The 16179-nt window shown below is 38.7% G+C and overlaps 1 protein-coding gene across 3 annotated transcripts in view; it reads left to right on the top strand.

The window, feature by feature from the left end:
- The window catches only part of PPP2R2B (protein phosphatase 2 regulatory subunit Bbeta), a 265330-nt gene that overhangs the window by 237251 nt on the left and 11900 nt on the right, over nt 1-16179 (top strand). For all 3 annotated transcript variants that reach the window (XM_026688064.2, XM_026688058.2, XM_087955418.1), the window contains exon 6: nt 8061-8225. In XM_026688064.2, the coding sequence (XP_026543849.2) occupies nt 8061-8225 (165 nt within the window). The remainder of the gene's footprint in view (nt 1-8060; nt 8226-16179) is intronic.

Genomic DNA, 16179 nt, shown 5'->3' with positions numbered 1-16179 from the left:
AAACACACTTGTTAAGTGAATCTGGCTTCCCCATTGACTTTGCTTGTAGATGATCACATGATCTTGGAACACTGCAACCGTCATAAATACGAATCAGTTGCCAAGCATCTCAATTCTGATCACATGACTAAAAGGATACTGCAACGGTCATAAGTGTGAAAAATGGTCCTATGTCACTTTTTTCAGTGCCTTTGTAACTTTGAACAGTCACTAAATCAACTGTTGTAAGTTGACAACTATCTGTATTATAAGAAAAGGCACTGGCCCACTTTGCTGTATGAAAGGGAAATTGGACTATATCAGTAGCAGCATAAAAAATAACATAGAAGGAATGGTGTACATAAGTTATCCACATGGATTGAATACAAAATGGAGTAATAATACTAAAAGGTGGTTTGGTCATCTAGAGCAGTGTTTCTCAACTTTTTTTCACCATGGACCCCCTTTAAATGACTTAAAATGACCAACATAACTCAAGATTTAAATCAGGGGTAGTCAACCTTTTTATACCTACCGCCCACTTTTGTATCTCTGTTAGTAGTAAAGTTTTCTCTAACCGCCCACCGGTTCCACAGTAATGGTGATTTATAAAGTAGGGGACAAAACCCCTACCTTCCACCATGAAAGCTGGAACGCCCACTAGTGGGCGGTAGGGATCAGGTTGACTACCACTGATTTAAATCATAACTTTTTTCCAAGTATACGTGGACCCCGTGTAATGGCATTGAGGACTCGTAAGGATCCATAGAGCACAGGCTGAGAACCACTGATTTAGAAAATAAATGACAATCAAATGGGCAAACAAAAAGAAAAAAAAAGAGATTGGGAAATGAAGAGAGAAAAAAGCCCCATCTAGATGGAATTGATAACTAAGAAAGAGAGAAGTTTAATAAGAGATTCTTCTCCTGGGAAGTTTAAGCAACAAAAGTGTATAAAGTAGTATGGAAGCAAGAAATTTTACATGGATAAAAATGTGGAGAAGTATAATGAATTGTGTTGGTATAAACTAGACTTAGACATATTTTCTTTCTTTACCTCTTGCTTTTAATCTTTTGGGTTCCTATTTGTTACTCAATTTATGTCAATTTATACTGCTTACTCCAAAAGGGAATATTGTGACAGGCATTAATTATTTCCTATAATTTACCCAGAAGAACCATTAAACTAGATATTAAACTAATTGACCTGTAATTTCCCAAATCCCTACTTTAAAAATTGATGGTACATTTGGTCCTTTCCAGTCTGTGGAAATTCTTAGAGCCCATGTTACAGATATTGATAAGAAGATTAATCATTTCAAATCTGAGTACGTTAAAGTGGGTACCATTAGATAGGGTGTACGATAAGCTTTAATTTTATCACCCAAAAAATCTAGGACATGTAAAGGCAGCTGTTCATTCTGGTCGGTCTCACGCTGGGAACATGACCAGCAAACTGATTCTCCTTATCAGTCTCAAACAGAATTTTCATTTGAGAGTGGATAAGAAGGAAGTTATGGCCACCTATACAATTTCCCCATCATATAGCATTAAAGAAAGTAATCTTCACACACACACACAACTTTTCTCATTAATCTCTAAAGGAATGGGATGTTCTCAGTCTCCCATTCACTCCTTTTAACAGCAGGAACTTAATTTATTTTCCACATGGAGCAAAGCGAGTCTCAGTGCTTTTTTTCTCTCCTCTCTGCTCTCTCTAAAGTAAGATTTCAAAAAGCCAATACACTTACCTCATGCTGGGTTACCTCATTTTACTACCGTAGTGTGAAAGCTTAACACTAGTAGCCACTATATTAAAATGTGACTGAGGGCACCAGTATTTGCACTAAGTGGGGATTTCAAAAATACCAAAATCTGTACGAGATCATGAATCCTACAGTGTTTTGCTTTGTGACAGCCTTGGACCAAAAACAAGTGGGGGAAGTTCTCTCAGCCGGAATGATTACTATTGGAAATGCTATGAATCTTTGTCTTTTGGGTGGCTTTATTTTGTGTAAAGCAGGGGTCCCCAACCACCGGTCCGCGGACCGGTACTGGTCCGTGGAACATATCCTACCGGGCCGCTGGTTTGCTGGGCGCTGCCATCTTGTTTTGATTAAAAAGTGCTTCCGGTGAGCTTTTCCGGGTAGAAAGCTCACCGGAAGCACTTTTTAATCAAAACAAGATGGCGGCGCCCAGCTGATGCCGGTACCGGGCCGCGGTGCCCAGCTGATGCTGGTACCGGGCCGCGGCATAAAAAAGGTTGGGGACCACTGGTCTAAAGGGAGAAAAATAATAATAAAAAAGATTATAATTCCTCCCTGTTAGACCAAAGGGACCATCATTACCTGGAGGTTAGTTGATAGAGCAGGGAAAAATCAATCAAGACAAAAGGCTGGAGATGTAATTAGTGTAGATGCAAACATTTTTATGAGCCTTTCCCCCCTTGCTTGCTTCCTTCATCCCAGATTTTTTTAATGCAGCATACTTATTTTACTTGGAAAATAATGGTTTACAAAAAATATTGTATGGATCTACTCTTCATTTAGATCTACCGTGACATCTAAATTGAATCTTAAAATATAACAGACATATAATGCCAGCTGTAATGGGAACTTTGCTACAGATCTGAGCTTTTTTCCTCTTGCACATAACCATGGTACAAATGCCTCATGAAAACATCTTTATTTATATAAAAATGCCTTCATCTCCTTTCTGGCCCATATGTGAGACAGACTTCAATCTTCCTTAGCTATACCAGTGTTAAAACAACATTTCTGCCCTTTGATCTGTCACCATCAAAGGTATATAAGATCAGCTAGGTTTTGTTCCCCCATTTTGTTGGAGGGCAGTCAGAGGACTGTGCAGATTGGAAAGAAGGAAAGTAGAGGTGGGATAATGATTGAAAGTTGGGAAAGCCAAGTTTATGTATAACATTGCACTGGCTTAAGGGTGGCTGGATAGCATTATTTTTGAGTAGTGAATAAGAAGTCTTACCTAAGAAAGCTACAGCTCTTCTGCAGATATAATATTGGTTAGGACCCAGATTCCTGCTGCAGCATGTAATGGGTTGGTGATTTAGTCCTTATTAGCATTTTTTATTATTTGACTTTTTTTTCAGTTTTGCAAAGTATGCACTCAACACTGTTTCATTTTTAAAGGAAGCTAGATTTATTTATAGACAGATAATTTGGACATATTATTAATATATGGATATATTTTTTTTTATTAAACATCTTTCAGGAGCTCCATAGCAGTCCCTTCTCCAGTGTTTTCCAAGCTTTGCTAGATGACGTAAACAGGGAACATGTGTTTGAAATGTATGGGAACGTAACTAAAAGCTTCTGGAGAGCACTGCATCCCTTCTTTGTCTAGCTTCTCAGTTGATCTATCTTGGCAAAAGTTTGTAATCTTCACCGCTCTGTTCCTGCATAGTATGGATACGCTGCATAATGGTCCTAATAGTCCTTAATGGGTCTAAGTCTACATGGAGGGAAGTAAGCAGTGGGGTGCCACAAGGTTCCGTCTTAGGCCCAGTACTCTACAATATCTTCATTAACGATTTAGATGAGGGAATAGAAGGGGAACTTACCAAATTTGCAGATGATACTAAGCTGGCAGGAATAGCTAACACCCAAGAAGATAGGCTCAAGATCCAGATGGATCTTGACAGACTAGAACACTGGGCCGTATCTAACAAAATGAAATTCAATGTAGAGAAAAGTAAAGTCCTACACTTAGGCAAGAAAAACCAACAGTACACATGTAGACTGGGTGAAACCAGGCTCAATAGCAGTAACTGTGAGAGGGATCTTGGAGTCCTCGTAGACAACCAGCTAAATATGAGCCAGCAGTGTGCAGCAGCAGCCAAAAAAGCTAATGCAATCCTAAGTTGTATTAACAGAGGGATACAATCAATATCAAGGGAAGTAATAATACCACTCTATAAAGCCTTAGTAAGACCACACCTAGAGTACTGCATCCAGTTTTGTTCACCACATTATAAAAAAGATGTTGAGACTCTAGAAAAAGTACAGAGAAGAGCAACCAGGATGATTAGGGGACTGGAGGCTAAAACATACAATGAACGGTTGCAGGAACTGGGCTTGGCTAGTCTAGTAAAGAGAAGGACCAGGGGAGACATGATAGCAGTCTTCCAATATTTGAGGGGCTACCACAGGGTGGAAGGGGTCAAGCTATTTTCTAAAGCACCTGTAGGCCAGACAAGGAATAATGGATGGAAACTGAACAAGGAGAAATTTAACCTGGAAACAAGGAGAAACTTTCTGACAGTGAGAACAATCAACCAATGGAACAGCTTGCCCTCGGAAATTGTGGGAGCGCCATCACTTGAGAGTTTCAAGAAGAGTTTGGACCGCCATTTGTCAGAAATGGTGTAGGGTCTTCCGCTTGGGCGGGGAGTTGGACTAGATTACCTACAAGGTCCTTTCCAACTCTGATTATCTGTTATCTGTTAATAAGAGGTGTAGAGATGCTCAACTTAGTAGTAAGCTGTATGAGTAACCCTTACAGGATTTGAAATTTTGCTCTGGGAAAAGAAGATGAGATCATGGGATGGATTGTTTGGGGGAAATGCTTTTATACTGAATTCTTCATAATTACAGGTTCTCTCAGTATGGAGAAATCAAGGGAAATAGCTACAATTCTGTTGCCTTCATTGCAACTAGCAGCATGTAGAAACATTTTGATAATGAGAAATCAATTGCAAGTCAGACCCTGCCTTCATTTCCTCAGCTCTTAGGCTGGTCCCAAGTGACACTCGCAAACAGAAAAGATCCAATAAAAAAGAATATATGTAGCTCAGGGTTGAACTGTGGGGTTCTGCAGTGCTCTCTGAGAGCGCTCACAGAGCACCAAGGAGTCCACAAACAGAAAAGATTTATTTGGTGGCTTGTAATGGAAAACTATACCCTCAGTTGCCTAGCAAGTTAGGATTTCTTTTTCCTGGCCTTCAATATAACAAGATAAAATTGTAATAGCCTTTGTTTAACCTGGTTGGGTTTTTTTGGAATGAAAAAACACTTTCCATTAAATTGCCTCTATGATTCAAGAACAGAAGGCAGCACTTAATTAATATGCCTTAGGCAGGTACTTCTCTACTCGAGAGTAGGGTAAAAATAACTGGTTGTGATTATTTGTAATGGTCTGAAAGGGGGCTTATGTATCTGTCGCCAAACATGATTAGAAGCCTGCATCCATTCTGGAACCTTGCCGTCTTGGGATTCCTAACATGGGAAGCATGTAGATAAAATTTCTTTTTCATTCAGCTGTTTTTCAGCTCTTTTCAATAACCATATATGGGTCTATAAAAGCGGCTAAATGCACATGAATATAAAGAATGAAGCTTGTGGGGGAACCCATAATGCTCCCAACTTTGTTGTTGTAAGGGTAGTCCTTGCTTTACAACAGTTCAAAGTTATAACGGCCCTGAAAAAGTGACATGACCATTTTTCACAGTTACAACCTTTGCAGCATCTCTACATGATCATGGGATCAAAATTTAGATGGTTACCAATTGATTCATGACCGTTTCTGTGTCCCAAGGTCATGTGATCACCTTTTGCAACCTTTTGACAAGCAAAGTCAATGGGGAAGCCCGATTCACTTAACAACTGGGTTTCTGACTTATCAACTGCAGTGATTCATTTAACAATTGTGGCAAGAAAGGTCATAAAATGGTCCAAAACTTGCTAACAATGTTTCATTTAACAACATAAAGTTTGGGATCAATTGTTGTCAAAAGTCAAGGACTACCTGTACTTAAATTGCATGCTTAAGGGAAATGTGGTTACTATATTTCCACCTGTATTTTACTATTTAACTGTTCACCCATAGGAATGTCATTTCTTTTCTCTAATGGGGGACGTCATTTTGGATTTGAAATGGTTAGAAATGGCTGCCACTAAGGACGTGTTTGAAGAATAGCTTCTCTCCCAAGTAGCAAGGGGTGAGGTTCATCCCTGTTAATAAGGAATGTTAACCCTCTTTTGTTAGGCTTAAACAAAACGTCGCTCACTTTTCTTCTTCCTGCCAGTTTCCACTTCCCCTTACTTCAAGAGTCCCCAGTCTTGAGTCATGACCTCAAGTCACAGCAGTTCTGAGCAAGGTCGCTATGTTTGGAGACTAATTTGTACAAAACTAGAGATCGGTTAAACTTGTTTTGGCTTGCTCAGGCAAAGCAGAGAGTAACACGCTGGAACAGCACCAATTCATTCACGCCTCAGGATGAATTGGCAATGCAAACACTGCACCAGTTTACAGCAGAAGGGGAAGACGCATAGTCTCATTTCCAGGCTGGTGAAGTCAGGAGCCTTAACTTTTCTCCACAGTACAACTCTTGATCCAAAAACTGTAAAGCCCACCTCAGAATTGCCAACCACACCAACTTGCTCCAACTAGATATTTGGCAGGTGAAAGCAGGTTGTCCTCAATATTGATAAAGAAGGATGATCTTACTCAGTTGTCAGCATCATAGGTTTCTTCCCACAAACTCACAACAAGGGCATCCCAGAGATAAAGAACAGACATGATTGAACTCCTCATTATATGGCTAACCTCTCCATTTCATTTGACCAGTTTGCTTATTTTCCTCAGGCTATTTCCCCTGATAATACAGATCGATTTTGCTTTCTGAAAAGAAAAGTCTATTGTGTAACTACATCAGCTTGTTGACTAATGAGTGGGGAGTAGTTTAGAGTCAACACCTGGACTGGGGTTGATAGCAGATAAAACAAAGCATGTGTGCTTCCACACAGGAAAATGTGGTGTGGGGATGGATAAGAGCTTTACAGACTCAGAGATCAAACAATCCCAACATATCTAGTGAAAATCGAGTGAGGGGAAGGATGGCAAACAGGTGAAATGAGGATTTGCCCAAATAACTGAGAAACAGGTGCTACTCTTCTTCTATTTAATGAATTGTGTTATCTTCCAAAAAGTGGACAATCTTGGGAGCCAAATCCCACTGATGTGTACAGTTAGAAAAGGTAGGAAATATTTTTTGTACAGGTAGTCTTCAACTTAACAACACAATTGAGCCCAACATCTCTGTTGCTAAGTGAAACATTTGTTAAGTGAATTTTGCCCCATTTTATGACCTTTCTTGTCACAGTTGCTAAGTTTATCACTGCAGTTGTTAAGTTAGTAACATAGTTGTTAAGTGAATCTGGCTTCCTCATTGATTTTGCTTGTCAGAAGATTGAAAAAAGAGGATCAGATGACCTGAGGACACTGCAACGGTCATAAATATGAGTCACTTGCCAAACCTCTGAATTTTGATTACATGACTATGGGGATGCGGCAATGGTTATAAGTATGAAAAATGGTCATAAGTCATGTTTTCCAGTGCCATTCTAACTTTGAACAGTCATAAGTTGGGGACTACCTGTAGTAAAATTCCTCACTGGTGGTAAATATAAGAAATAGAAAAAACAAAGGTTGTTAAAGAGGAATTAACTAAGCAGAAATACGAATTCTGGGATTTGTAATTAAGGTCTGCAAGAACTGTAAAGTTATGAAATAGAGTTTAAAATTAAAGCAATGTGAAAAATCCATTATTTTCTCTGAACCAAAAGACGGTAACATGTAGAGCTTTGACAAATTTATAATGTAAACTCCCATTGCTATACAAGGTTGCTCCATGACAAGTCTTTTTATTTTACTTCATATCAATATAATGCCAAGACTAATTATATTAGAATATTTAGGTAGCTGGAAGCATTAAGGATTGTCATCTAAATGTGGAAATACATATTTTACTAAGATGATGCTTAGTTGCTGGACAAATGCTGGAGTTTTTATTCAACAGGCGTTTGAGAATAGATGAGACATGTCCTTTTGTCACTGATTCCATTTTACCTCATAAAAGTCCCATGTGTTAGAGTGTTCTAAGACAAAAAGTACTGGATCAAAGTTTCCCTAGTGAATGAATAGCAATTTCAACTCAACCCAACCACCCAGGTCCTGATTTAACATGCTCTGTCATATCCTAAATCATCCTGAGGTTAGTTTTGAGAAATTCTACATTGTGTTATTTATGTTACCTTGACTCTCGTGCATCAGATATTGTAGATATAAAACCAGCAAACATGGAAGAATTGACAGAAGTGATTACAGCTGCAGAATTCCATCCTCATCACTGCAACACCTTCGTCTATAGCAGCAGCAAGGGGACAATAAGATTGTGTGACATGAGAATGTCTGCTTTGTGTGACAGACACTCCAAATGTGAGTATGGTCCAGCCATGTTTAAAAAGGGAATGTTGAAAATGAATTTTGTATTATGGAAGGATTTTGTCTAGCATATAAAAGGAAACTACATACTTTTTTTGTGATATGTAGCCTCCATTTATTCTTCTTCAAGATAAAGCTATAAGAAAAAAGTACAGTAACCTCTTCCTTTGTTGATCAACGACTCCTTCCTACTTTGCTAACTAAAATGAGGAATGATTCTTTCCTTTGTCCTGTCAAATCCATCCTATTAGAACAAGCTATATCTACAAAACACTTCGATAACTGATTCATTGGATTCTCAGGTATCTTATTTGGATTGTTCAGTGTCAAACTGGAAATTCAAACTACACAGAAAATGCTTGGATGGCGCAAGAAGAAATGGCATAAGCAGTGGACTGCTGATTTCATGTGTGGGAAACCTGATTATGCCACTAGGTTTTGTCACTGTGAAAGAGAAAAAATAGAATGGTTACCAAGAAGGACCCAGTTTAATTCTATTTTTTTTCCCAAAAAGCAAGGGATAACGTTTCTTCTTTTTCACTTGAAAATTTTTAGAAATGGAATTGCTTACCAACATCAGAATATTAATTGAATGTTTGAAATTCAACCATTGACTAAAATGGAGAATTTTGCCGCTCAGATGGAAATATTAAATTATGGTCTTATTTTGTGAATGAGCACCTAAGGATCATCTGTATGATACAGGGGTGTCAAACTCGCGGCATTATCTGATATATCAGAACTTTTTTCCCCTTTATTAAACTGGGTATGGGCGTGGCCAGCACACGACGCATCCAGCCTGTGAGCCAGGAGTTTGACAGCTCTGGTGTAATAAAATTGGAATGGAAGTAGAGGCTTCATTCATTTTCAATGTCTGAAAACAAAGGTTGAATAGAAATTGTTAAAGTTAATCTCAAAATAAAGTTAACTTGGTCTGAAACTAATCTCTTTTTTTTACAGATAAGAGTTTAAAATGAGGATTTATTTTGACTCACTGTTACTGAAGTGGTTCCTTCAAGTTATGTTGTTGTTTTGTGAGTTCTTAGATAATTGTCTCTACTTAAGCCAAGCAAATCAGATAGAATTTTAGATATGAGGAGGGCTTGATCCAGACATGATAAATTATGGCTTATTAGAAAAAAGCAACAGAAGTTTTAGTTTGTTTCTTCTCCCTGTTCCAAAGGAGCAAATCAGAGGCATTTGGTTCTAATTTGCATAAAATTATCCTTTGACTTAATATTTAAGAATGCAATTCATCGGTGTCCACAAATCTTAGCTTGCCTGTAAACCAGGGTTATGCCGTATATCACAAAGGAAGTGACTGAGATAATAATCCAGAGTAAGATATGGCTCCACTTGTTCCTGCAACGATACATCATGGTTTGGTGCTAGAGCTGAACCAATTTGTATCTGTTTTTCCTATATTACGTGTTCCATTTCTTGAACAAGATCCACATTTTGACTTCTAATAAATATTGATCGACTTCCTAATAGAAACACAATTTATAAACATAAAACCCAAAGGTTTTGTGATCACCAGTTATTATTTTAAAGTACATTCTCCTTCCTTTTTTTTTTTTGAACTATTGAAATATAGTTTGGGATGAGGAATTAAATTCTAAAGGCGATGTCCTTCTAGGATAAAGTTTCCAGTGCCTATATTGCTATTGTAATTTACAGTGCTCTTTTGCTACCAAATCAGTTCGTAACTTCTAATAACCAGCTTCTTGAAATGATCTCCAGTCTTATCTCTCTGACTTAGTGGAAAATGCCATAGCAGCCAATTATTTGGCTGCTGCAAGTGTCTGATTGTATCCTGATATCTATCGCTTGTATTTCTTGGTTAGCCTGGTTTTTTTCCCCCCACTCCTTCCTCCCGCTGTCTGATTACTGTAAAATAGACAGTTCAGTTCAGATTAAATATATTGGTAATAAGACGCAAGCTGGGATCATTTTCTTCTTTTCCCAACAACAGATCCCTTGGCTTGGTTAGTGTTATTCCTTTGTTCTGCTGTTGCTGCAGTGTCCTTTAGAGCACATTCAAAGCAATTGTGAAAACAAGTTCAGATTGATCTCTCCCTTAATGGCTGATATTGATTTTTTTTTTCTATCCTTCATAAGTGCAGCTCCTCAGTCGATTGTGATTCAGCAGACCTAGAAGTTGGAATTTAGGCTGTTCATCAAGATTCAAAATAAATGCAATTCTGTCCTTTAAAGATGATCTTCCCTACCCCCCCAAAGGAAATCTTTTATAAGCGTGCTTTAATCAGCATCTCCTCTAGCACATCCCTGATCTGTGGTATATTCCTTGGTTTCAATTTAAAAAGCCAACTCACAATTCTTCTCCAGGCAGAGAGCATTCTTGTGATAAATATGGCTGTTCACATTTGATGATCTGTCCTGGATCTTTAATTGAAAGAAAGACTAGGGGTGACATTATAGCACTGTTCCAATATCTAAGGGGGTTGCCATAAAGAAGAGGGAGTCAACTTATTCTCCAAAGACAGAATGAAGGCAGGACAAGAAGCAATGGATGGAAACTAATCAAGGAGAGAGAAGCAACCTAGAACCAAGGAGAAATTTCCTGAGAATTAGAACAATTAATCAGTAGAACGACTTGCCTCCAGAAGTTGTGAATGCTCCAACGCTGGAAGTTTTTAACAAGAGATTGGACAGCCATTTGTCTGAAATTGTACAACTTCAGCAACAGAGTGGTCAATGCCTAGAATGCACTACCTGACTCTGTTGTTACATCCTCAAACCCCCACTCCTTTAACCTCAAACTATCCACTATTGACCTCACCCCATTCGTAAGAGATCTGTGAGGAGCGTGCATAAGTGCACCATCGTGCCTCCTGTCCCTGTCCTATTGTCCCCATTTATTCGTACCTACTTTCTGTATTCTTACTCGTGCTTATACTTATACCTATCATCTTGTAAGCTATTGACAAATCAAATAAATAAAACAAATGATATAAGGTTTCCTGCCTGAGCAGAGAGTTGGACTAGAAGACCTCCAAGGTCCCTTCTAACTATTATTCTGTTAATACAGTTTTATACCAAACACTGCCATCTTCATTAGCAAGTATGCCAGTACTCTCTCCTTACCACCCCTTTCCTTAATCACTTTGGAAAACATGTATTGAAAACATGATTGTACAACAAGGGCTGCTGCATTTCCCCAAATGTCAGTTCTGATTGGTCACCCTTTCACCATTTCACCTTTGATAAATTCAGACTGCATTCCTCTTCCTCACTGGCATTTGTAAGGTTTGGCTTGGTAAAAACAATTGTTTGTCTGACACATTGCAGTGAGATACTGTGCCTGGGGCAGCAGATAGTTGGCAAGAGAAGGAGAAATGGGTTTGGAGAAGCACCGGAGCTTATAATGCAGTTGATTTCAAAGCAGTTGTATTTTTAATGGGAGCAGTAAGCAGGAAGTCTTAACTGAAAGGGAAAATGTAGGAAGAGAAATGTAAGGTCTTCACTATTTTTTCCAAGTTGCCAGGTCAATTTGGCAGATCTTGAAGCAGCTGAACAACCTTCCAAATCACAAGCAATTTTTAGCCTATTTCAGGTTCTCGTCCCCAGTTCTGTGGTTCCTTATATGCCCTTAGATTGTTTTATAATGGCATGCCTCTTTATGGCCCACACCATCTTCACTGGGTGAATATGCCCAGCAGTTGGATAATATGCCATATAATGTCTACCTCCAGAAGACACCAGCAGGTCACATTCACCATTTTTTTTAAAGACACCCAAACCAAGTGTATTGTTGTTTGTTGCCTTCTACTCTCTTTTTCATCCCCTTTCTATTTATTCTCTACTTACTTCCATCCAGCAACACGCTTATTATCTAAATCCAAACATATATCCTAACTCAACTTTTATCACTGTCTCTTCTTTCATTTTCCATTAAGGACTTCTATCACTTTCTCCATTTCCAACTCTTCTTAACCACTGGAATAACAATCCATTCCCCACTCAGAGCAATTTTGGGGAACAAATAATGACAGAAGAATGTTTAAATTCTTAATTAAGATCCTTAAGTTGAGGACATCACCCTTTGATCAAATGTGAACCTCATAAGAACACCTCCCATTGATCAAAGGTGAACCTTTAAGCTTTTGGTGCTGATTTCATCACTGTAAAAAAAGGGCCAATGTATCTGATATATGACCACAATGTATGTTTAGCACTACAAGTAGTCCTTGACTTAAAACCATTTGTTTAGTGACAAGTGTTCACACGTACGGCTATTGCAACATCTTTGTGGTCATGTGATAAAAATTCAGTCACTCGGCAACTGGCATGTATTTATAGTGGTTGCAGTGTCCCAGAGTCATGCAATCACATTTTGCAAACTTCTGACAAGCAAAGTCAATCAGATTCACTTAACAACAGTGTTATTAACTTAATAACCACAGTAATTTACTTAATTTACAAAAGTAACTTAACTACTGTCTTGCTTAAATATAGAAATTTGGGCTCAAATGTGGTTGTATGCTGAGGACTACCTGTGCTACAATCTCTCCTTTTGTCCTCCTCCTCATTTGTCCCACATAATTGCAGGTTCTGCTTCTTTTTATACTTTGCTTACCTAATTCATACAGAAAAGCTATCAGAGTATGACATGATGAGGGTTTCTGGTTATCAGCTGACTTTTTGAAGAGCCTGATACTAATCAGAGGTGAGGCAAAATGACTTATCCATGCAGTTTCTGTGGAAGTCTAGAACATGAGACTCCCTGCTCCTAGTCCAGCACTTTTACCATCAGACCATATTTGCTCTCAGGGATGATATAATGTATGGAACGTTAACTCAGTTATTCATATCATATTTGCTTGGTAGCATTTCTGTAACTCAGAAGCATAAATAATCAGTGGGGGGGGAATCTGCTTGTGGGCATCAAAGCAGCTTTCTTGCTGAAACTTCATCGTGCTTTTGGATTCCAGAAGAGAAGCTGCTCTTTATAAAACTGTCTTGTTCTTGGCAGGTAGACACTGTAGAAGATGGAGTGTTCTAGGTTTCCTTCCCAGGGCACTCTCAAAGGTGGCATCTCTGAACAAAGAAAATGTGACAGAGAAATAAGATTCCTGGGGAAAGAAATCCATTTTTTTTAAAATGTCTCTACTGTTAATCGTTCAATTTTAATTTAATTTGAGCCTTTTTCTAGACTTTGGAAGACAAAGCTTCATTGCCATAAAACTTGTATTTGTTTACATTTTTATATAATCAAATATTTCCAATGAGCTATGAATGTTACCAAATCTGATTTTTTGCATATATTTCTGTGCATTCTATATCTGTTAACTAAACATAGATGGGTGGGGGCCGTGCAACACTGATGCACAGGTGCTTCATGAAAACTCCATATCCTCAAAATCCCAGCCAAAAGTTGTGACTTGTTTATTAAAGATGAATTGAAGCCCTTTAAAACAGGGGGTCGCCAACCTTTTGGACCTCAGCGATCACCAAACTCATAATGTTAAATCCCACAGACCAGAGACCCTGGGAAAATCCCCAAAAAAAAGTCTGCAGGAAAATTCCCCAACCTGTTTTCCTACCGATCAATCATTCTTTATTTGGGATCGCAGAATACCATCTCCAGAATACCGTTCTCAGGGGTAGAGAGAGAGAGAGAGACTTTTGGCTTCATGCAAGGAAAGCAGCAGAAGTCTTTCTTTCTCTCCCCTAAAGTCCACCAGAAGTGAGTCTTTATGAGATTTGTCACACTGGCACAGCTCTTGGAGCAGGATGCCTTGCAGGGTCCCAAAGACTCGTTTCTGGCAGAGTTTGGGGGAGAGATAGAAAGACTTTTGCTGCTTTCCTTGCGTGCAGAAGAAGAAAGAAGTGGAAAGAAGCAGCCTGCTAGCCAGGCGAGGCATGTGGGGTGCGTGGGACAAGTTTCCTCCCTCCTCCCTTTCCCCTTCCCCTCACTACCTCATGTTGTTCACAATGCAAGTGACGCAAGCCTTGTGTTCCCGCGGGCCATGTGGGTGGTGCAGCCTTGTGTTCTCGCGCAGCCTGGATTAATTGCTTTGGGGGTACTCTGGAGGTGACATTTCTCTGCGGACCATCAAAATTTTCTCACAGACTACCAGTGGTCCCCCGGCCCACTGGTAGTCTGTGAGAAAATTTACATACACATTTTTTTACATACACAAAATACACATCGGGATCTCTTATTGAAGTGATAGATCAGGAATATTAGTTTCCTGCGTATAGTAGACACAAAAAAGCCAGCTATGCAGCAAGATTTAGTAAAAAATACTGTTTGTCTTTGTGGGAGAGCTTGATTAGAAAACAAGATATTGAATTTTTATCAAAGTGCACATAGCTAATTTTGAAATGAGAGCTTGAAGGAAAAACTAAGCTAGTTTTGTTTATTCTAGAGAAAGAAGAGGAAATTAAAAAGAGAGAAAGAGAAGGTGAGGGTTGTTCAGTTCTGCAGCAAATATGAAGGTCATTCCTGAATTAAAAGAATCTTCTAAAATCCTAGAGTTAATAATAACCGGTCTCATCCTTTCCCTTGGGGATTTACTAAAATAACACCAAGTTCTACTTCAGTTTGCCCTATCAGTTTTTGGAAACCATTTTTAAGGAATCAATCAGAAGAGGAGAGACAAACTGATTAGCCTTCTCATTCCTGAGCCGGGGAAGTAAAGGAGAAGTTAGCTATTTTTTTTAGCAAAAGGATCTGGAACAGTTTTTCATAGTTATTCAGACTGAAAAAGAAGATTGCCCTAAATAAATAGCCTTCCTGAGATAGCAAGATGTAATAACATCAGTAACCATGATGAAGTTTGAAAAAACAGATGGGCAGCAAATTTTGTTTTTCTTTTGATACAGGAATTTCCTGGTTTTACTTTTAACATAATATTGGAGTATGAAAAGTAAAGTTGTGTGTATACTTAGATACATTCAATATATATTCAATTAAAACTGAGCCTATAAAGGAAGATTAAAATCAACATAAATTGTAGCGGAAGGATGAAAATAGAAAATAATGGGGCCCATCCAGACTAATTGAACAAGCTTATATATATTCAATCCCTTACCTGAGTTTATATTATGAGGCTGTTTCTCTTTTGTTAAGTTGGAATGGGGCATCTCTTTCCAATTGCAGGCTATCTTCATAACAAGATAAAAAAACTAGTGGTAACTTTGTCACAATAGGTTCCACTTTCAGCTTAATTGTCCTTTCTGTCAAGCAAGAATACTTCATGTGGCATACAGTGATATCAAGAAGGTCAGGAAACATCTACAAAAGGATATTTTCTTCATTTATACAACTATTGAGACAACTATGATACAACTATCATAGGATTCTCTAGATCTACTGTAGTGTAACTTACTACACTGCTGTCTACTTTTTCCTCTAAGTTTCAAATTTACAAAGGATTGACTGCCAGCTTCTCTGATATCCAATTTCTCTATATTAAGAGTAACACAAAAATCACCAGTGGGAGAAGAGATGCTACCCATCAAGATTGAAAAATTGCCAGTTTCTTAACATGGTTGCTCGTTTCATAAAAATGGTGCACTTCCATCATATTATGTGAGAAGTTGACAGCCATGTTCCCCTGCTGCAAAAGTGCCATCTGTAATGTTCTACAGATGAAATATTTTTCCAGAAGAAGCAATAGCCTTTTTCAATCTTTCCTCTACAGCAGGGGTCTCCAAACTTGGCAACTTTAAGACCATGCTGGCTGGGGAATTGTGGGAGTTGAAGTCCACAAGTCTTAAATTTGCCATGTTTGGAGACCCCTGTTCCACAGGACCCAAGCACACAAGCAGTTCCCAGGGAGCTGAAGGAAAAACAGGAGGAAAGTCCAAGCAGAAACAGCCAGACGCAGTCAAAGAGTGATTACAAGAGTGGAGTAAGGACAGGAGGATCAAGACGATGTTTTTGTGCAACAGATTGACCAGTAGCTGAGGAAGAGAT

Source organism: Notechis scutatus, chromosome 2, assembly GCF_049901735.1.
Source record: "Notechis scutatus isolate UNSWTSFEM ecotype Mainland chromosome 2, rNotScu1.2, whole genome shotgun sequence".
In the NCBI taxonomy this organism is placed as follows: Eukaryota; Metazoa; Chordata; class Lepidosauria; order Squamata; family Elapidae; genus Notechis; species Notechis scutatus.
This window is presented reverse-complemented; position numbering and strand designations above follow the sequence as displayed.